At 45.0% G+C, this 20,124-nt stretch overlaps 4 protein-coding genes and 1 long non-coding RNA gene across 8 annotated transcripts; 3 read left to right on the forward strand and 2 right to left on the reverse strand.

Moving 5' to 3' along the window:
• Positions 1–38: 38 nt before the first annotated feature.
• LOC130537869 (uncharacterized) lies at positions 39–6,146 on the forward strand. Its single transcript, XR_008953715.1, has 3 exons — positions 39–118; positions 203–368; positions 1,002–6,146. It is a non-coding gene; the product is annotated as an uncharacterized LOC130537869 (long non-coding RNA).
• Positions 3,138–8,979, reverse strand: aifm5 (apoptosis inducing factor mitochondria associated 5). Its single transcript, XM_057054970.1, has 18 exons — positions 8,449–8,979; positions 8,212–8,302; positions 7,646–7,755; positions 7,454–7,563; positions 7,334–7,378; positions 7,157–7,238; positions 6,844–6,956; positions 6,675–6,761; positions 6,479–6,570; positions 5,920–6,050; positions 5,386–5,501; positions 5,186–5,321; positions 4,799–4,875; positions 4,506–4,623; positions 4,304–4,402; positions 3,726–3,801; positions 3,539–3,643; positions 3,138–3,278 (listed from the first exon to the last, which is right to left on the reverse strand). Exons 1-18 carry the CDS (start codon positions 8,465–8,467, stop codon positions 3,245–3,247), a joined length of 1,641 nt encoding a protein of 546 aa, XP_056910950.1. The 5' UTR covers positions 8,468–8,979; the 3' UTR covers positions 3,138–3,244.
• A 927-nt stretch (positions 8,980–9,906) lies between these two features.
• On the reverse strand, positions 9,907–12,968 carry LOC130537330 (F-box only protein 40-like). 3 transcript variants are annotated; one of them, XM_057054052.1, is made up of 7 exons: positions 12,842–12,968; positions 12,729–12,759; positions 11,342–12,484; positions 10,979–11,265; positions 10,746–10,877; positions 10,330–10,666; positions 9,907–10,252 (listed from the first exon to the last, which is right to left on the reverse strand). In XM_057054052.1, the coding sequence occupies exons 1-7, from the start codon at positions 12,889–12,891 to the stop codon at positions 10,037–10,039; spliced, it is 2,196 nt and encodes a 731-aa protein (XP_056910032.1). In that variant the 5' UTR covers positions 12,892–12,968; the 3' UTR covers positions 9,907–10,036. The 3 variants fall into 3 exon arrangements, with proteins under 3 accessions (XP_056910032.1, XP_056910033.1, XP_056910031.1); XM_057054053.1 differs by lacking the exon at positions 12,842–12,968 and having other exon boundaries at positions 10,330–10,610; positions 12,729–12,839; XM_057054051.1 differs by lacking the exon at positions 12,842–12,968 and having other exon boundaries at positions 12,729–12,839.
• A 276-nt stretch (positions 12,969–13,244) lies between these two features.
• On the forward strand, positions 13,245–17,240 carry LOC130537331 (F-box only protein 40-like). The gene is made up of 9 exons (XM_057054054.1): positions 13,245–13,362; positions 13,819–13,836; positions 13,940–14,504; positions 14,990–15,468; positions 15,566–15,745; positions 15,855–16,096; positions 16,215–16,346; positions 16,511–16,847; positions 16,934–17,240. The coding sequence occupies exons 2-9, from the start codon at positions 13,834–13,836 to the stop codon at positions 17,144–17,146; spliced, it is 2,151 nt and encodes a 716-aa protein (XP_056910034.1). The 5' UTR covers positions 13,245–13,362; positions 13,819–13,833; the 3' UTR covers positions 17,147–17,240.
• Positions 17,241–17,738: 498 nt separating this feature from the next.
• On the forward strand, positions 17,739–19,973 carry LOC130537333 (coiled-coil domain-containing protein 92-like). Of its 2 annotated transcripts, none has more exons than XM_057054057.1 (4): positions 17,739–17,999; positions 18,212–18,399; positions 18,476–18,523; positions 18,833–19,973. In XM_057054057.1, the coding sequence occupies exons 2-4, from the start codon at positions 18,270–18,272 to the stop codon at positions 19,534–19,536; spliced, it is 882 nt and encodes a 293-aa protein (XP_056910037.1). In that variant the 5' UTR covers positions 17,739–17,999; positions 18,212–18,269; the 3' UTR covers positions 19,537–19,973. The 2 variants fall into 2 exon arrangements, with proteins under 2 accessions (XP_056910037.1, XP_056910036.1); XM_057054056.1 differs by having other exon boundaries at positions 17,750–18,040.
• Positions 19,974–20,124: the final 151 nt, after the last annotated feature.

A 20,124-nucleotide genomic window follows, 5' to 3' on the forward strand; every position in this document is an offset into this window, starting at 1 on the left:
CAGACGTGTTGTTTCCAGATTGACCAGACAGAATGCGCCGCGAGCTGAGTCCGGTTTCCATGGTAACAGCGCGTGAGTGTGCCGCGGGTCCCGGAAGAGTAAGTGCGATTACTCACAAGTATTATTTCGGTAAAGGAGCAATGTTTTCACTATCATCAATCGTATTCAGAATCATTGGTTCATTATTTATTTTATTTTTAAGAAGCTTTTGTTTGTCGATGGTGTTTCCTGCACAGTGAACCCAGGCGACAACATGCCCGAGGACAGAACCTGTCAACTCCTTCAGTCTTCCAGGAGTCCTGACGTGAGAAAGAAGAAAAGAAAGAAAAGAAAGAAAGCCATCACCTCCTCTCCTTCAGAAAACAGAGGTCAGTGTCAGTTTTACAAAGGCTCATTGGAGAAGTTTTATATCTTTATATTTTCAGTGATCACATTCACGTCTTGATGACTTCTGCAGAACAATGGCGTTTAGAAAGTATGACGAGCCTGTGAATTTGATACAATCCTATTAGAGACACCACAAAAAACGAATACAGACTGCTCCTAAGAACCATAACCTCTGATTAGAAGGGCAATAAAATAAATCATACCGCTTATCAAAACTGCCACGTGACGGGTCAAGACATTATTGGAGTCCGAAGGGATTTTAAAGTCTTCTCTTCTGTAGAACTGGGATATCGACATGAGTCTGGAATTAAATTATTCTGACACGTTTTATTAAAAGCAGGATAGTAAGTTTTCCTCCCATGAAGCTGTTCCATCATGAAAAATTGCTAAAAGCCCCCTCTTAGCATTCATTTATAATTGCTCAAGATGCTGGAATGTTCTGAATCTCTGTGGTAGTTCAGATAAAGTTTATTGTGTGATCACCTGATGATGGAGGATTCCATGTAGGCCTTGATTGGTGACCAGTGTCACAGGTCATTACTGTCACCAGCTATTATCTCTCCAACTCCAGAGGGAGTCATTGGTACCTAAATATATACGTCCCCTCCCTACAGTTAAACCCCAGGGTGTTTCTTCCCTTCCCGAGAACCTCCAAGTGTCCACACTCCCTCCAGAGCATTTGGATGTTTCTCAGGCCTGCCTGCCCGAAAACACAACCTCCAGGACGAAAGATGGAGAACATTTCAATGGGAGAGCGCAGGGGTACAAAAAACACCTCAAGGGTTCGCCGTCACTGCTTAGGCTCACAAGGAAAACCGGTGGAAGTGGAGGCCAGGCCCAGGGGAACACAGCAGATGATGGTTGCATGCAGGCAAGGGAGAGCTTGAGGTGGGAGGGTGTGCTGGAGGACCTACAGGCTGAAGAGAAGAGGCTGCAGCTGTACAGGGCCAACAGACGACAGCGCTACGTCTCCCACAGAGAGGCTCTCTTGAAGGAGGTCCAGCAAGCAAGCGGACACAGTGAAAATAGATGCGGGGTTGATTTTCAAGAGAAAAACAAGGCAGCCTGAAATCTAAGGCACATTCCACTTCAGTTGTGACAAAGCTGCTAAGGACACTCATAAAATGGCTTCTAGTGAATTTTATAGTGCTATTAAATGTCATAAAATGGTCTCAATTCTGTAGAAATGCGTGATCAAGTCATTAAATTCAGAAAAAAAAGGTTGAAAAAGAAATTGGAGAGCAGTGACGGTGCAGATTCCTATGCATCGGAATTCCTATTCCTACGAATTTCGGAGAAACCCAGAGTGACCTAATTTCAGTTTTCCAAGTTGGGTCAGGGCATCATCGTCATAAGATTTATTTACTCACTCAAACTTCCTTTTGTGCTCAAACTGTAGTTCATTACTATTAGCTCACAATGCTAACAAACTTAGCTCCCCTTCTGGCATAAACAGGAAATCACTGGCGAAATCACAAATCGGCCAGAATTGGCTTCCTTCAAAATGTTCCCTTCTAGATCATTCTAATCTTAATATGGGATTATGCTTCATCTTCCATATTATGCACTAAAGTTGTGGGCTGAACATAAACGAAGATAATGCCGGGTCACGTGACGCTGAAATCACTATGAATTAGTCTTTCCAGAGCAGATGGTGGAGAGTTCACGTGTCTCCAGATGCTCAAGCACACGAGTCAATGAACACATATCAGACAGTCCAGCTGCGGCTGAGAGGGTTTTTTTAAAACATGTGAATAAAAGTGCAATACAAGACAGACTTTAATAGAATATAACCATTATTTGGTAAAAAAAAAAATCACTTTATATGGTTGACAGCGTGCAAAACAAAGCTGACTTTTCAAGCAACAGAGAATTGTACTTGCAACCATTCTGTCATTTCAGTTGTCTTGTGCCATCGTTTCTCCTTTCAAATCCCAGAACATGTCGGATAGTTGTCGTCACTCTTTCACCTCCTGGCATTTAACAGCACTAAGCACAAATTCATCACCTCTATTTTAAACAATAAACATCCTAAGCTCTTTTGCAAATATGCTGGATAATTCAGAAAGCAAAACCCTATCACCAAGTTGTCTCTGCGAGTGTGTAAATACGAGTTATACGGACTGAGATAAGAGTCGACAGGGATGTTCAAGTGAGATTTAACTGTGGAAAAAAACACGGAGAAAGGAGAGAAAAACTGGTCCCGACCAAAAGAAAGGACATGTGCGAATGCTGCCTACAGCGTCTCTTAACTGGCACTGGTGGTGAAAAGTGCACCGCACCTGGATACAGTTAACCCAGGCATGCTGCTGACAGGAAATGACACAAGAGCGTGAGAGCGTGGTGAGCTGAAGACAACGCCGAACCGAGCAGGGAGGGAAGAGCGGAAAAACAGCATTTGTGGACCGCCTGCCACGCCGCCTGTTTGCTGAAACTCCATTGTCCCCTGTTGCTGTGTTTTGTTGCCTGTTTCAGCATCTCTGCTTCAAAGAGCTGAACGCTCCCTTCTGTTCTCCCAATCCCTCCACCAACTCACTGACCCGCCAGTGGCCATTAAGTTCGCCTGGGTTTTCGAGGAAACGCTACAGAGTCTGAACAAAGTATTGAGGTTGAAGAAGAAACACTGGCTCCATTTGAGGTATATGTTGTTTCCATGGTGGAGTTTCCATCACATTAGTAGGTGACACATGTTAAACACAATGCTTCAACTCGGCTTCTAGTTTTACGCCTTCAGTAATATTTGTCTTCTCTGAACTGACATTTTCTTCCGTCGCCTTTCTTTGCCTTTGCTCGGAGAAGAGTGAGTGACTGACACCAGCTCGGTGCTGGTGCTACATAGGAGGTATCACGGCTGTGATCAGGACAATTGCAGCCAATCCAGTTCATCAGATCTGTCAAGAAATAAAATGACTCGAGTCACTCGAAGTGCTTAGTTTAGTGAAACATGCAATAACCATATCAACCACTAGGGGCGGTGTTGCCAAAACAAAGTTGAACATATGCTTGGTTAAAAGACAATAGAAGTTGCAGGACTCTAAAAGTTCATTTAATACATGTTTGTCCTCAGTTTAAGTGCTAAAGAATTATCTTTTTGTTTATTTTGTCTGCACTTGTTTAAACGTACAAAACATAAAAAATAGGGGTTACATACTGGGCCTCTTCCTTCGTAATGACTTTTCCAGCGATGAGCCTTTGAGCTACTGCTGACACCGCTGGGTCGTAGTTTAGGCTCACTGCGGCAATCACTGCATCATTCCTATAGGTTAAGAGGGAATGGTAAAAACACAAATATTTGATCTAAATGCATCGCCATTGTTCACAAGTGTGTCTCAACTTACTTGATGTACAACGCCAGGAACTTCTTGTCCTCTAACTTTCCTTTTACAACAATCTCTGTGTATCCCTCCCCATACCCTGAACACAGAAAACATGAGTTATATTTGCAGATAAATGAGCCATCGTGACAATACCACAAGAGACGGCATTAGAGCTTATTTTGCCCTCTAGTGGTAAGTGAATAATTTCAACCTCCATTCCTACTGAATATTTTTTAATCAATATGCATTTAAATTTTTTTGTATTGGCTAAATGGAAAGTGTGAGGTTGATTTAGGTCCACAAAGCGGCCTTAAAAATCAGTTGTTAGCCTTCCCGCTCTCGTGCTTGCGTCCCACTCTGCTATTGTTAATGGAGCTATCTCAAAGTGTTTATGAGGACTTCTACATCACATTGACAGAGGGTTTTCGATTTGTTTGACAAGTTTATTCAAAATCTGTCCACAAGTAGCAGAAAATGAAAGTAAATTCCAAGAAGGAAGTAATCAAGAAGATCAATGCCAGCTGAGTTGAGGCAAACATCCAGGGATGTGCATGTGAGGATGCCACTGAAACAACGCAGACTTGTGTGTGTGTTCCCACCTGCATATCTGATGGTTTTACCCAGTAGGACGGTCCAGTAAAAAGGAACTGAGCTCAGCTCGGTTGGTTTATCCAGCATGTTCAGAGCTGCTATCCTTCCTGTAACGTGAAACTTATCACTAGACTTCAAATATTCTGAAATTGGGACATAGATTAGCTGCTCAGTGTAATGATGACAGCTTGCTTTACTTCACTATCCTACCATGAGCTTGTGCCATCTGCCAGTGGCCAATGTTGACTGGCTGGTTTTTGGCCATTGTGAGTGGAAATGTGGCCACGTCGCCTCCGCAGAACACGCCGGGTATGTTGGTGCGCATGTACTTTGGGTGGGAGATAACAGACAACTAATGATTGATGATGCAAACTGTTAATAGTGCAATAATGTGTTCAGGGTCCTTTATTATTACCACATTATTTCTTTCACAATTAAAACTGTTGGTGTCTGTAAAACCGCAAAAATTCTAAGCACTGGAATCTCGTAGATAAGCAGCTAACCTTGTCCACTACCACAAAGTTTCTCGAGTCCAGCTGTATTCTGCTTCCACGCAGAAACTCCGAGTTTGGTTTGACACCTGGCGATAGAAAGAGACAAAATCTGAAGATGGAAAGATAAAATGAAAGCAACACTTTAACATTAAGCCATGAAGTAAAATGATATGCAGGAAAGTGGGTGATAAAGCTGTGACCTTTTGGACAGTGCAGCCAAATACCAGCAAGACGTGGAGGAGCATTATTTACAGGAATAACCATTGTAGAGGACTTTGATGGTAAGCATGAGGCATGTTTTGGTTGAGCGTCAAAACTTTGCCAGAATGATTTGACTACGGTTCAAAACAGTTAACAAAATAAATGTAGTTGTCACGAGCCGGAGGGTGAACTCACCAATGCCCACAATAAAAACGTCTGCGGGGAGAACTTTTGCACTTTTAAGCACCACTTCCTTCACCTTTCCGTCCTGCCCTCTGACCTCCAGCACGCTGTCGTTCATGTAGAATCTCACATTTTTCTCAGTCAGCATCTGCAGAAGCAACAAAGTCAAAAACTGGCCCTGTAAAGTTGCTGATTCAGTTTCTCCGCCTCACCATCATCGTGACTCTTCCGATCTCAGGACCCAGCGTGCTCTGATACGGCAGCTCACTGCTGCCGATCACAGTGATACTGGAAGCTTTGTCTATCAAATAAGATGCAATTTCCATTCCTGAGGAAAACGTGTTGAAGAAGATGCCAGAGGAAATGTCAGGAAATGCACATGATTGGTGTATTAACTGAAGACGTTTGTATTGCTCTACCATTGTGTTAAAGTGTTTTGAAGGCGTTGGGTTTTTTTAAATTCAGGTTGATTAATTAACTGAGGTCAATATTCTGTATTTTCTTTATTTAGTTTAATGTTTCCAGGCCTTCCATAAAGGCAAATCTAAGAAAGAAAAATGACATGAACTGCAAATTTTTGATATTTTTAAAATTTTTATAAATTTAGCTGCTTTATTCATGTAGGAATATAAGAATTATGGTCATTTTTGTGTGGTATAATTTAATGGAAGGGACCATTTTCTGTGCATTTGCTGTCAGAAATGACACTAAATGTCAGTGCAAATGTTGCACACGAGCAAAAGTACCAACAAAAGAGGTTCCAACGAGGACGACTTTGGAGCCCATGCAGGCTTCATGGATTTGCCGAGCGTCCTCGGGCGTCTCTAACATCTTCACATTGTCCAGGTTTATGCCGGGGACATTCAGACCTTTTGCTCTAAAATACAAATTATGACTTTGTTTTTGCAGAATCATGGTGTCACAAATTGTCTGTGATGTGTTGGTCCATTTCAATAAAAAGTTAGTCTTTTAATTCTATTTAGTCGTAATGAAAAGGCACATTAACACATTTGCAGCCTACTGTCTCCTAACATCTACATTGATCTGGACATGCAAATATACGGAAGATCTGGTCTTGTTTTTCCTGACATTAACAACATTAATGATGTTTAAAGTAAATGAATGTTTTAGATGCCCAGCCATTCATTAAGAGGCCTTGGTTGGGAGCTGGACCATAATGATTATTCTCTCATAGTCCACTCAAATAAAGCTTTTCACAAATAAAACATGGGTTAAAACCTGGGTTAAAAAGATAATTATGCACTCTGGATGGATAAATCTAATCTAAATCCCAAAATTCTGTACCTGCAGCCCGTGGCTATGAGCAGCTGATCATAACTCTGGACTGAACCATCATCAAATGTGACAGTTTTCTCATCTGTGTTCACTGACTGCGCCTGCAAACACGGAAACACAGATCCAGAAAACCGAAACGGTTTGAAAACCTCACATCATATAAACAGTTAATTGTAATGACGGAGATGAGGAGGAAGAGGCTCACTTCTTTCCTGAGCCACACCTCGATATCGTACTGCAGGTAAAACTCCATCCTCCTCAGCAGAATACTCTCAGTCTCCACATTCATTACCTGCAGATAAGATTCAGGACAGATCCAAAAAAACATCTTTTTCTTCTGGTTAATTAATATTGTGCTCTTTCCACTCGCGAACCTTGCTTAGTCGTGTTTTGTCATAAGGCAGAAGGTCGTCTCTGGTGGCCATGATGATCCTGCCAGGGAAGTTCTGCTGGCGCAGAACTTCAGCGCAGATCAGAGAGGCAGCTCCTGTGCTGACACAGAAGTGTCATGTGATTAGAAATGCAGGTTGAAATGACCCACCTGTCCTGATGCAAACTTACCTGAACCTTAACCTGGACCTAATTCTAACCTTAAAACCAAGTCTTAACACAAATAACCAAAATGCCCCCACTTCCCAAAAATGTGCTCATGCAAATATTGAACCGCTCTCTCACACACACACATACCTCCTCCCAGCAGCACAACAGTGTGTGTAAATCCTGGCACTGCAGCTCCCATAGTTTTAATTCTCTTTTCTTGCCTGAGAGTCTGAATCAAGCATAAGACACACCATCATATACATAAAAAAATTAGAATAGAATTACACATCCTGATGTGTTTGACGTGAGGGTTGACCAACAGACCTTTTTGTTTACTGAAACATACACTTTGCTGTTGTGAATTGTAACCTACGGGAGGTGAAATTGTTCCAGTTAAAAAGGCAGCAGTTGTCCATGACAGCAAAAAGTCTTGTCTTCCTGTACCTTATGACATGGTAAGCTATCAATGCCAGGATACTCCTCAAGATCTCCCGTGTGGACGTTGAAACAGGCGCCATGCCACGGGCAGCGCACTGTGTGACCTGTAACAGCCCCTAAATACACCCCCCACACACAAACACACAATTATGTGTGGACAAAATGTGGTTCAAATTTGGCCTGTGTGTCCCCTTTTACCTTTGCTGAGCGGTGCACCGTAGTGTGTGCACTGATTACCAATGGCGCTGAATTTACCCTCACAGTGTGTCAGGAGCACGCTGTGATGTCCCACTTCCACTTCCATCATCCTTTGGTGACACACACGTATTAATGAGACAGTCTGGGGCATCATGACACGAAAAGAAATTTATGCGATCTAAAGCAACAGGAAGAGGTTGGCAACCTGAGGCACGTGGACCACACATGGTACGCTACAGCCCAATCAATGATACACTATTACTTAGATTTTCAACATTTAATGTCACATTTGTTGTCTACCCTGAAGTACTCTAGAAAGTGCCTGATTTAGTTGTTTGTCCAGGTTGTCAAAATATAAGATGTTATTCAGGATGGTTTAATTGGGTCTGAGACTTTTTTTATGTGTGTTTTTGCGTGGCTTTCGAGAATCTAAAATTGATAAAAATTGGTATTCAAATGCTACCCGTGCTATATATTGATTGGCAAGATGATTCCTCTTTTTAATTAACCATTTTATCATATAACAAGTACAATGTTAATTAATTAAGTAATGGATTAATACTTACTGTCCCTCCTGGAGCTCTGACTCCAGACAAACAGCCTTCGTCAGCTCCTCTGATGTCTCCTCCTCGTCAGACTCCAAAAACTCATTACATTCTGATACGCACACAAAGGATTGTAGTCATGCAACCTAGTTTAAATATATACTGCAATTAATTTTGCAGACACGATGCAAGTTCACAGAGCCATATTCTGATGGTGCTCCACCTGTCCGACCCACTCAGCTCAGCCTTGTTACTCACTTGGTTTGGTCCCAGACATGTCCGAATCAGTCTAAATGCCACAAGTACATCAAACTCTTCCAGAAACATTAAACATTCTCCAGCTGCTCCACTGAGAGTGTTTCCACATCCACAGTTGTTTTTCTACTCATCAGCTCATTGATGGGAAAGAAGTCTGTTTCCATGTCAACGCGTCCATCCCCAACTTTCATTGCTGACGACGGCTGTGAAAAGTGGAAGATTTGGGTCAAAAAATACAAAAGGAAAAAGCAACAGAAAAGTCACTTTTGGGTGGAAGAATGACCGGTTTCTGCGATGTCGCAGGTTAGGGTTGAGCCCTGTTAGTGTTGCAGAGAAAAGCGGTGGCGCTCTTTTGTGTTTCACAGCAGATGTAAAGAGAAAGGCTGACAAGGCAGTCGACCCTGAATGGCCGCTCGACAAAGCCCGCACACAAAACCGGAGCTAGGTGTCACGTCACACATCCTTTCAAGCATCAAGATGGCTGCAAAGTTGAAGAATTAAACTTTTTAGGATCGTATTAAATTAACTACATGTGAGTCTTAACTAAAGTTGACCCAGAAATACTCTTTGTTAACGAATAAATGTAAAAAAATCTACCCAACATGCCTAAGGTATACCCAGCATACCTTCTTCTCCTTTAGGGTTTTCTCTTCAGGGGTCGCCGCAGCGAATCAGTTGCCTCCATCTAAGCAGATCTTCTGCATCCTCTTTTCTCACACTAAATATCTTCATGTCCTCTTTTACTCATCTACAAACCTCCTCTTTGGTCTTCCTCGAGGCCTCCTGCCTGGCAGTTTGAAACTCAGCATCCATCTACCAATAAATTCACTATCTCTCCTCTGGACATGTCATCTCAGTCTGGCCTCTCTGACTTTATCTCCAAAGCCTCTAACATGTACTGTCCCTCTGATGTACTCATTCCTGATCCTATCCATCCTGGTCACTCCAAAGAGAACTTCAGCATCTTCATCTCTGCTACCTCCAGCTCCATCTCCTGTCTTTTCCTCAGTGGCACTGCGTCTAGACCAACCAGCATCGCTGGTCTCACAACAGTTTTGCACACCTTTCCTTTCCTTTCCTTTCCTTTCCTTTCCTTTCCTTTCCTTTCCTTTCCTTTCCTTTCCTTTCATATCATTTCATATCATTTCATACCCAGCAAAATTTCTCTTTGGGGCTCTTACAACAACCACAACAACAATAATATGATAATGGTGGCAATCATTATATTGGTACCTTGGAACTGTGGGCATCTCAGGGAATGCCGAAAGCTCTCTTATTATTTCATGAACTCATTTAGCCTTTTCTGATGATTCTAGAACTGTAGCGTCTATTTATATATTAAAAGCAGCTAAATGAGGATTTTTTTAACCACAAGGACCTCCTCTATAATATATAACTATAATGGTGATGTCCATGTTTTAGTGCAACTGTGGGTAATGATATTGTAAGAATAAGACAATAAGTCTGATTTATTTTATTGTTTTACATTTTCTTATAAAGAAAATAAAATCATACAATGGGAAAATGCAAAGCAACATACATGGATCAGTTGATGCTAACTTGAGCAGCATGAACTCAAGATTGCAGACTACATCTGGACCTTGTTCTGTCGGAACAAGTTAACCAGGGTGGGACCTTTGCAGTTTTTTGTGGTTTGTATTTCTTCCTTCCACGGCAGGCGAATCCTCTCTGTCCTCGTCTCCTTCTCATAGTATGGACACACCTTTAAATGCCCTGATATGGATGGGAGGTCGTGGAAGCACCATGTGTCCACAGGAGAGAACATTGTGCTGAACTGCCACACCTGAAAAGACGTAGTAAAACCCGCAAATGTTGACAACTCAAACACAAATCATCCACTTGAATATAGTGTTGTTGTACCTTGTGTTTCACTCTCCATTTTGCTCCTCCGTGCGAGTAGGTCTTTCTCTCCCAGCGGAGGGTGACCATCCCTCTCTGCTGCAGCAGTGAGGAGCACACCTGCCTCATGAGCCGGGACACCAGAGCCAGCTGGGACAGAGACAGGCTGTCCAGGAAACTGGCCACGTGACACAGCACCTCGTAGGGCAGCAAGCTCAGAGCATCCTCCCCTCCTCCTGCACAACCCCCCCTCCTCCTCTGACCACCGAAGGCAGCTGATGAGCTCTGGGGTGGCTCGGATGCTGCAGTCAGAGAGACGGCGACGTCAGGGTGCAGGCAGAAGCAACCCAGATCCTTGCTGAAAGGATAGTTATTAGAGTGTACATTTGTGCAAGAGTACCAATAATGAACCGTAAAAAAGAAAACCTTTTTATTACTTGTAGGTGACGTTTGCGTCATATGTGGAGGGTTGAAACCTTTTCTGGCTGAAGGTGCATCCTAGGTATGCTAGAGGGCATCGCTGCTCAAACCAGCCATTGACACCCATCTGGATGTCAGTGTGAATGTTCCTGTACAGGAGATAGTCTGAAATATGTCAAATGATTCTAAATAGGAAATATTTGAGCATTAAATTTAAGGTACTGTATATGACTATAAGAGGAGAACCAACTTATAATGTTTTCCATATTCCTTGCGCTGAAACGTCTGTCCACAGAGGAATGTGAAAGTGGAGCTGGCCTTGTGGTGGCGGCTGGTGACGCTCTCCACCTGCAGCTGAAGGTGCATCTCCAGCGGTTTGCAAGCGGTCAGGTCAGCCAGGGATGTGTTTCTCCGGAAAGGAACAGACCGGAAGTTGTAGGTTTGAGTGCCCTCGTCTTGCAAGAGGCCATCTGTGAATACGATTTCTGCAATAAGGTGACCCCTTTGCTCCTTCTCTAAAGAGCACAGCAGAGAGGCCTGAGGAGCAAGTAAAACACATCAGTGTGATGAATGATCGCCTGATAGAATGAAGAAGAAAATCATTGTCTCTCACCTGAACCTCATCCCAAACTGGAATCTCCTCTGGCCTGACCCCGAGGTCACTGGTATCAACGGCTACACTCTCCCTTTTGTAGAAACTGGGGTTGCGGATGCGGCCTTGCCTGGCAGAGAAGCTGGTGGGGATTTTAAAGGTGCGCACAGTGATAATCTTCATCGGCTCCACGTGACCATAATCAAACTTCTTTGGAGTGAGAGAGGAGAAAGAGGGTTTGGAGGCAGCTAAGAGTGAAGCTTTTACTCCACCTTTGTGAGGGTTTAATGCTGTAGCACCTGCTTCTTCTGCATCTTCTTCTGACAGAGTGGCGAGGGCTTTGTGCTTTGAGACTCCCTGACCTCTGCCTCCCCCCGCTGCCTCCTCGGTCACCCTGCAGCCACTCTTTTCCATGCTGAACATAAGCTCCCAGGTGTTATAGTTTTCCAAGAGTTCGGCGTTCACACTTGAAGACCTAGCAATAGCCTCTCGCTCCTCCTGGGTCAGCTCAACATCATCTTCACCCTCTTCTTCTTTGTCATCATGTGAGCTGACGTCAAACATGTTAAATGACTCCCAGGTGTGACTTCCCGCTTCCCTTTCAGCGGCATCTTCCCTTTCCTTTCTCTGCTTCTCTTTTCTTCTTTCTCCCTTCTTCCACTCATTCTCCCCCTCCTCCTCCTCCTCTTTCACAGTCTGAATCAGTTCTGGGAACAGTTTCTTCATTTTGATGGAGTGAAACAGGCAGTCCTGGTCTTTCAGGGCCATGGCGAGGTCCAGGCATCCTCTCTGCTCTCTTTCTTTCAGCAGGTTTTCATGCAGTTCCACATTTGGATGTGAATGGGCATCATTGACTGGCCAACGGTTCCACTCCATGGAGCAACACACCACGCTGGCTGGACACTCTCGAAGGTGTGACGCCCGCATGGAGCGGGGCAGGTGGAGCGGGCAGCCGTACTCGGCGTTGATGCAGGGCACCCTAACGTTGGGGCAGAGCAGCATGTGATCTTCCTCTTTGCACAGGTGGAAGATGGCACCACAGTGCAGGCGGCAGGGGATGACGGCGCAGCACACGGAGACCTCCACCCGTGCTCTGCAGCGCCGGCTGTAGCAGGAGTCACAGTGGACATGCTGCCTCACCCTGGGGGCCCGAGAACGATGGCTCTGGGTTTATGATATTAGGAAAAAGAAAGTCAAAGGTTGTCATGTCTGCAACAGGGGAAAATAATTGCGTTAGGAAAAATATGGAAAGTCTGAAAACAGACAGATGTTAATGTTTTAATGTTAAATTAAGAGGCAAGGCTGTCCTGTTGATTAAAAGTCAAGGGAAGGTTGTTAATAACTTATCAGAAAACACGCGACACATGAGCAATTGATATCAACAACCAATGGAAATATAAACCCATACCATGATTTTTTTTGGTCTGGAGAGATAGCTCCTGTAGTGAGAAAAGGAAAAGTTGAATCTTAGAGCACAAATAAACCAACAGAAATGTGGCTTAACATGTGACAGCAGCATACCAGCAGATTCCTGCAGGGTTGGGACCGAGACGAGAGAGAATTATGGGCATTAGCGCCGACAAACACTCTAGGTCTGCTCCATCTTGTGCTGCAGACTAAAATGTCCAGTGTGTGTGCGTATGTGTTCATGTGCGTTATAAATAGAGCTGGCCAAGAAAAGTTTCACAGGTGGACAGAAACAGGGTTTGGGTTACAAGCCTCCTCAGGCATGTGTCATGTCTGCTCCACTTCTTCATAATGTGCTGCAGCATATCCAAACGTTGAGGGAGCAAAGCGCGTCTCCCGTGACACAGAAAACCCTCTCAGACTCAAATGAAGACCTTTGGACAACATTTAGTGCATCTTGACTCTGCTGCAGCATGAGAGGCTGAGAGGTGGAGCTTTGGCCTCCAGCTAAACATGTTGGTGTTTCTCGGCTAATTTTAACCCACAAGTTCAAAGGAAGGGGACAAGAACACAACATCATAAAAGCAACGGAAGGAAACACGGGTGGTGGCACCTTGGGAAGACCTTCTTACAAGGTTTGATTCCATTATAAGTGATCGGAAAACTAGATAGTACATCTAATGTGATACTAGGTATCCCCAGAGTTTTGGCGCGATATTGCCTGAATATTTTTAAATTAAAAGGTGTTATGAGTATTTTTAGGAATCTACTTGGAATCCAAGAATAATGTTTTTATATGCCTAGATAAGTTTTCCAGACTCTTGTTGTTAAGGTTCCATTCTGAAGGTCAGTTATGAAAGTGTATAAATGGTCTTAAATTTCAAAAGTCATGATCTGACATGAAGAACCTGCTGTGAGGGTGTAAAAACTTCCCTCGTAGGTTAGCAACTGAACTATATAGCATATGTACTTGCTGCATGTCAGGTCTGAGTGTCTGAGACAGTGTGATCCTATATCCTGTGCTTTTGGTTGAATCGGGTTAATAATCTGTATGTTAACTCAATGATTTCCTTCCCCCCCCCAATAATTAGAAATCAACCTTAACCATGGTGAGTCAAACTCCTGCAGCATGTTTGCCTGGAATGTATCTGACATCTTTGTCCTTAATCTAAGTTGGCATCATTGTTTATTTATTTCTTTGAACCCAATCAGAGCCATCGTTCTCGGGCCCCCAGGGTGAGGCAGCATGTCCACTGTGACTCCTGCTACAGCCGGCGCTGCAGAGCACGGGTGGAGGTCTCCGTGTGCTGCGCCGTCATCCCCTGCCGCCTGCACTGTGGCGCCATCTTCCACCTGTGCAAAGAGGAAGATCACATGCTGCTCTGCCCCAACGTGAAGGTGCCCTGCATCAACGCTGGGTACGGCTGCCCGCTCCACCTGCCCCGCTCCATGCGGGCGTCACACCTTCGAGAGTGTCCAGCCAGCGTGGTGTGTTGCTCCATGGAGTGGCTTCGCTGGTTAAACGATGACACGAACCCACACAGCGATACGGCTCTGCTAGAGAGTGTGATGAAGGACCACAAGGGGCAGGAGGAGGCTCTGGATGTTGCCATGGCGCTGGTGGACCAGTCAGATCTTTACAGCCGTCTGAAGATGAAGCCTCTCTACCCAGAGTTGGTGGAGGCCAGCGAGGAGGAAATAAATGAGGAGCAACAAGAGGAAACAGCAGTGGGAGAAAAACTTGTCAATGGTGCTGCAAACAGTGATGATCATGAAGGTAGGTCATGAGATGGGCACATAACACCGAGCACATCAGTCACTGTGCACAGGCTGGAGGTCCAATATCTCACATCAGGCAGCAATGTTTCATCTGAGCTCATCTTTTTCTTAAATTTAATGTTAAACCTTGTCAAGATATTAAGCTGTTGGATATCTTCCCATAACTAGGGTTCTAGGGCTTTAATATCTGCATTCAATATAAATGAATACAGGATAGTTTAAAAAATGGCCTTTCTGTAATTTTAGATTCAACTGACAATTTCTAGACAATTATTATTGCTTTTAGATCCTAAGGTATCCTTCAGCATATCGCTATGGTTTAGGAATATTTTGGTGGGGTTTTTTTCAATTTAAGTAAATAAATATATGTGTGTGTGTGTGTGTGTGTGTGTGTGTGTGTGTGTGTGTGTGTGTGTGTGTGTGTGTGTTGTGTGTGTGTGTGTGTGTGTGTGTGTGTGTGTGTGTGTGCATTAATTACCCCAGCTACTATGGAAACCAGTCTGCTTAATGTTGTTGAGGCTGCACAGAACCATGTGGGACAACAGCTGAATTTGAACAGTGAGAGCTATAACATGGCGGAGAGGATGTTCAGCATGGAGAAAGGTGGCTGTGCTGCCGCCGGTGCTCAGGCAAGTCATGACAAGCCCAAAACGAACCCAAAATCCAGCGACAAGGTAAAGACACCAACACAGGACAATGCAGGAGAGGAGGAGGCTGAGGCTGCAGCCAAAACCCACCGACCTCCAGCTGACACCAGTAAAACTGGGCATGCCCCATGGCAGGAGGGAGTTATGGAACGCCTGAGGGAGGATCTCACTCCGCAGGAGTACAATATGTATGTGGTGCATCATGGCCGCATGCTGGTCAGCTTTGGACAAATTGAGGCCTGCACCCCAAGAGAGAAAGACTTTGTGTATGGAAGCTTGGAGCCCATCCCAGTCCAGACATTGCGCTCCTTCAAGGTGACTATTCAGATGATAAGCAAGCAGGTTTTCAGAGATTTAAAATCTCCCTTCAGTGACTGAATGGACATTAATAGCTGGGTGTATTTGTTCTGAGGTCCCTGTCAGCTATCACTACAAGCAGAGGCTTCACCTGAATGACACGGCAGTGCGAGCTCAAAGTGAGTCTCGCAGCGTGGACACGTCAGACCTCTCCGTCACGGAAGAGGACTGGTTCAGTGATGAAGCTGCTGCCACCTTGTTGGGCTATGCTGAGAAGGAGGTCATGGGGCACAAGGTCAGTTAGATCAATGACCCGTGCAAAGCTCCGTTACATCTGCCTGCTTTGATACAGTATCTGTTGTAGGAACTAAAGAAAATAAATCTTCATTATGCGGCCTCTGCAGATCAGCGAGTCAAAGGGGGTCGATGGGCTGTATGTTGACGTGGGAACGCAGACTCACTCGTTCCGCTCGGCTCCATTTAAAGGGAGGACAACCCTGGCGGACGTGATGGTGGACCAACCACTGAAGCTGCGCCTTCAGCTGCAGGCAGAGAGGGTGAACAGCAGGCACAACAGAGCCAGCTGCGTCTTCAGCTTCCTCTGTGGCCACAGCTTCCTCCGCAGAGAGTTTTCAACACATTTCAGGTCTCTATCTTTAAGGGGAAAAATATCTATTGACAGGTCACTGAGAATCTAATACATAGGTGAAAAGAGCAGTGGGAAACGTCCAAAGAAGCCTTTCAACAGGTATGGTCCTTTGTAGGAATGTCCACAGTGAGATCCAAACATCTCTGAGCGGCTGGTTTGAGCAGAGATGCCCCCTCGCCTATCGAGGATGCACTTACAGTCAGAGGAGATTTCAACCATCCACTCATAAAGCCACCATCTCTTACAAGTAAGCAGCGAGTCTGTGTCGCCCTTGTGCCAATGTCTGCATGAATTACTCCAGCGTAGAAGCAGGATGCAAGTTGAATCATGATAAACAGGTTCTGAAGCACAAATTAAATTAATTAATATTGCCGTTATTCTGCTTAACCTTGGTGTTCCTTTGCCCTCTAGCCAACAACTCAAGACCTTTAGCTTGCGTCCGACACTTGAAGGTTCATTATGCAATGACTCCCAGCTACAAGGAAGTTCCGACGTCTCCCGTCCTGCTGCTCAAACAGGGACAGGAGCTGAGGCAGGAGGAGGGGAGGATGCTCTGAGCTTGCTGCCCTACGAGGTGCTGTGTCACGTGGCCAGTTTCCTGGACAGCCTGTCTCTGTCCCAGCTGGCTCTGGTGTCCCGGCTCATGAGGCAGGTGTGCTCCTCACTGCTGGAGCAGAGAGGGATGGTCACCCTCCGCTGGGAGAGAAAGACCTACTCGCACGGAAGAGTCAGTTGGAGGGGCAGACATGTGAGACAGTCATAATGAAACTCTCAAACAAGCAATTTTGTCTTCTTCCAGTGCCTGTGTTTGAGTCCCCTCTGGTTTCTCTGCAGGTTTGGGAGTTTAGTCACCTTTTCTCCACCGTGGATTCATGGCACATGGCTGACATCTCTCAAATTTCTGCTCATCTTAAAGTCTGTCCTTATTATGAGAAATATCCAAGCAACAAGCCTGTTCCACTTCCCAGCATGAGAGAGCTGCAGGAGGGCAACGAGGAGAGACTCAGGCTCGTCAAACAGTTTGAAAGAAAAGGATGGAAACAATGATGAACCCAGCACCATAGGAAAATGCTTTGCTCTGGTGTCTGATGCCTTTTAATTAGCACGACTCAGTACACAAATACACAAAACCTGAAACGTTGCTGGGGCTTTTTTTTCATTGTGTTGTGAGATTCAGCTTTAATACAGTTCAGCCATCATAGATAAATATTGTTGCTATTTATGTCGTATTTGTTCTAATGCGGATCACTGACCATTATTTCATTGACAAGGTCAATACGACACATTTAGAGACCTGAAGATTGAAACCTCAACTAATCATCATTTTAACCAGTTCACTGTGTTCTATTAAGGGGGGGGGGGGGTTAGAAAAATGTATACACAGTTTTATGGAGAGCAATCTAAGACTACACCATAAAGCGAAATATCCACAGATGATTTTTAGGGTTATTGAAGTAACAATACTTTATGACACACTGTCGCCTTATGCAAACACTATTCGACCATCAAAAGAAAGCTAAAATAACGTGAAGTGACAAATCATCGATAGTAAATAATAATAACAACAACAATATTAGTGCCCATTTCTTACTATAAGCAATGCTTTCCACATTTTCACGGAGCTCCTCCTCTTCCTGCACACTTGCACCGAGACCTGCGCTTTGTTATGAAGGCAGCAGCGGCTCCGTCCTACACGTACCAGAAGGTGATGAGGAGGTTATCCCGAGTCCTGCTTGCAGCGGGATTGCGCTCGGATCAGGGAAAACCCGCATTAAGCGGGTAACAGCTCATCTAGGGCAGTCTAAAGAAATCAAATCCAGGTTTTGCGCAGCGAATGTCCTTTTGGCGCATCTTTTGTTTTCAACACCTCTACTGCATCAAGGACGGAGATACCGGAGCGGTACGCGGACACATGATCGGGATTTTCCCTTCAGAATCACGGTAGGCCACAGCGATGCGTGTAGCTTTGACCAATGGTGCACGAATCAAGAAGAATCCAAATTTGCATTTGAATAAACAAGATAAGTGAAGACGTGCACATGAAGCGCGCGGTCGCTGTGGTTGTAACGGAGATGCACGCTAAACATGCATGCTTTTCTGTTCTCGAATCAGTCGCCCTCCAGGAGAAATCTCGCTTCAGCTGCCTGCATCTGCGTGCAGAGACGGAGCCATGGATGAGAGGAAGCTGGAGCAGCAGGTGGCCAGTGTAGGGAGAGGGATCGCCTTCTTGGAGCAGGAGCACCTGGCCATGCTGACCGGCCTGCGGCTGGAGATCACACACCTGAAGAGGCGCTGTCATGGTGAGCCTTTCCACCGCTGACCTGCTACTCGCTCCTTCGTACCAGTATGAACGTCACGTGTCTGTTGTTATTACAGAGCTAAGCTGTGAGTTGGAGTCCAGGTTTCCTGACAGAATCATCGGAGGTACGAAAATAAATCTCCCAATATGAAGCTCACCTTGAAAGACCCATAGTGGTGGGCTCTAGTATAGGCTACAAATTCCACTCTCGTAATAATCATTTTTTAATGGGAGGACCTGTCAATTTACATGTTTATCAAAGGATTAAAGCTGCTTCTGTTGTCTACTTTCGCTTTGTTTAATTTCGGGCTATCAGGAAATAGATGTCTGCCTAGACCGTGGTCTACCATTGGGAACAAGGGTAGACAGGTTTTAGTTTCCACATTTTCTGTGTTTTTTGACCATTCATAAATGCAGACTCTGTTTATTACTAGAGGAGGAAGCAGAACTGGCCACACGGTGTGAGGCTGCAGTGCTCCTCTTAGAGGACCAGCAGTGCATGATGGTCGCCGCGCGTGGGGAGCTGCGGGCCGGCCGGGCCAGAGCGTCAGCCCTGGGAAGAAGCCTCAGAGAAGAGGAGCGGAGTTTCCTGGAGGAGCTGAAGCGCAGGAGCCACCAGATCACGCTGCTGAATCGTGAGCTGCAGCATCAGAATGTCGTCACCATGAGCCTCTGCCACGAGTTGCATTCCGCACGATTAAAACTGTTCCAACAGCGGCAGAGCGCAGAGACATCTGGAGAGGAGGAAGCAAGGCGGGATGAGGAGGAGGAAGAGGATGACGAAGAGGAGGAGGGCGGTGATAATGAAGATGAAGGATCGTTGTGGCTTTTGTCCCCACCTCCGCCAGCCTCCCCTCATCTTCCAGAGGCGAGTCACAGGGGGCGTGTCAGCAGCGTCAGGGAGGAGAGGGTCCGAGCTTGCGTCCCTCAGGAGAGAGTGACATCGCCTCAAAGGCCACACCCTATGCCTGACCCCGCCCTCTTCTTGTTTCCACTAAGATACCGCCTCCTTCGCTATAACCCTCCAATCAAAACACCGGACGGAGACGGGCTGGAGGATGAATGGGAGGACATAGAGGACATCAGGGTACACAGGCGGGTGGACATGGAGGCAGGAGAAGGAGAAACTGCACTGTGATGATGGTATTCAAGACTGTGATGTCTTCCACAAAGTCTCAGTTAACCTGATGTGATGTTCCAGAAAATGGTAATGATTGAAGCGGGGCTTTCTGTAGGTTTCAGGTTAAGTATTTAGAGTTAGGAGGGTGTGTGTGTGATTTTAGTCACAAGTCAACTTAAAATGCCCCATCAGTGGATCAGAAAATAAGGATCAGCACTACTGGACTTTCCTCTGGACGCCTCTTGATTATAACACTGTTGATCACAGCTTTTGCCCGTAATTAGTAGCCTTGTCTGTGAGCGTGTAAACATTTCCAGCCTCTAAAGTGGGCCCCTGATTTTTCACAGCACCAGTTGTAATCGAGGGGAATTGCATCACTTCTAAAGGCTTTGATATATTTTGTATAATTTGCACTTTATTAAATCCATGCAATGCGGCTGGTAATGGCCCAGTAATTGTGGTGTGAGACTGTTTGTTTACAGCAGATGTTCTGAATGTTCACTGTCCAAACACAGGCCGACATTTATGCTGTTAATTGACAAAATAAGCCAAACTATTTTTATTGTTAGTTTTATTATTTATTTATTTATTATTTTTAGTTTTTTG

The sequence above is a fragment of the Takifugu flavidus genome, chromosome 14, assembly GCF_003711565.1.
Source record: "Takifugu flavidus isolate HTHZ2018 chromosome 14, ASM371156v2, whole genome shotgun sequence".
NCBI classification, from domain to species: Eukaryota; Metazoa; Chordata; class Actinopteri; order Tetraodontiformes; family Tetraodontidae; genus Takifugu; species Takifugu flavidus.

What these genes read in the sequence shown, in the direction of transcription:
- aifm5 (XM_057054970.1), bottom strand. An exon ending in TCAGAGCTCCAGGAGGGACA is followed by an intron (nt 7,756 to 8,211) that starts GTAAGTATTAAT and finishes GTGTCACCAAAG; the next exon opens with GATGATGGAAGTGGAAGTGG. An exon ending in CGGTGCACCGCTCAGCAAAG is followed by an intron (nt 7,564 to 7,645) that starts GTAAAAGGGGAC and finishes GGGTGTATTTAG; the next exon opens with GGGCTGTTACAGGTCACACA.
- LOC130537330 (XM_057054051.1), bottom strand. Translation starts at nt 12,839, where the DNA reads ATGCTGCTGTCACATGTTAAGCCACATTTCTGTTGGTTTATTTGTGCT. An exon ending in CCAGACCAAAAAAAATCATG is followed by an intron (nt 12,485 to 12,728) that starts GTATGGGTTTAT and finishes TCATAAACCCAG; the next exon opens with AGCCATCGTTCTCGGGCCCC. An exon ending in GACGCAAACGTCACCTACAA is followed by an intron (nt 10,667 to 10,745) that starts GTAATAAAAAGG and finishes CTATCCTTTCAG; the next exon opens with CAAGGATCTGGGTTGCTTCT.
- LOC130537331 (XM_057054054.1), top strand. An exon ending in AGGAGGTCATGGGGCACAAG is followed by an intron (nt 15,746 to 15,854) that starts GTCAGTTAGATC and finishes CGGCCTCTGCAG; the next exon opens with ATCAGCGAGTCAAAGGGGGT. An exon ending in GAGTTTTCAACACATTTCAG is followed by an intron (nt 16,097 to 16,214) that starts GTCTCTATCTTT and finishes GGTCCTTTGTAG; the next exon opens with GAATGTCCACAGTGAGATCC.
- LOC130537333 (XM_057054056.1), top strand. Translation starts at nt 17,934, where the DNA reads ATGTCCTTTTGGCGCATCTTTTGTTTTCAACACCTCTACTGCATCAAG. An exon ending in ATTTTCCCTTCAGAATCACG is followed by an intron (nt 18,041 to 18,211) that starts GTAGGCCACAGC and finishes TTCTCGAATCAG; the next exon opens with TCGCCCTCCAGGAGAAATCT. An exon ending in CCTGAAGAGGCGCTGTCATG is followed by an intron (nt 18,400 to 18,475) that starts GTGAGCCTTTCC and finishes TTGTTATTACAG; the next exon opens with AGCTAAGCTGTGAGTTGGAG.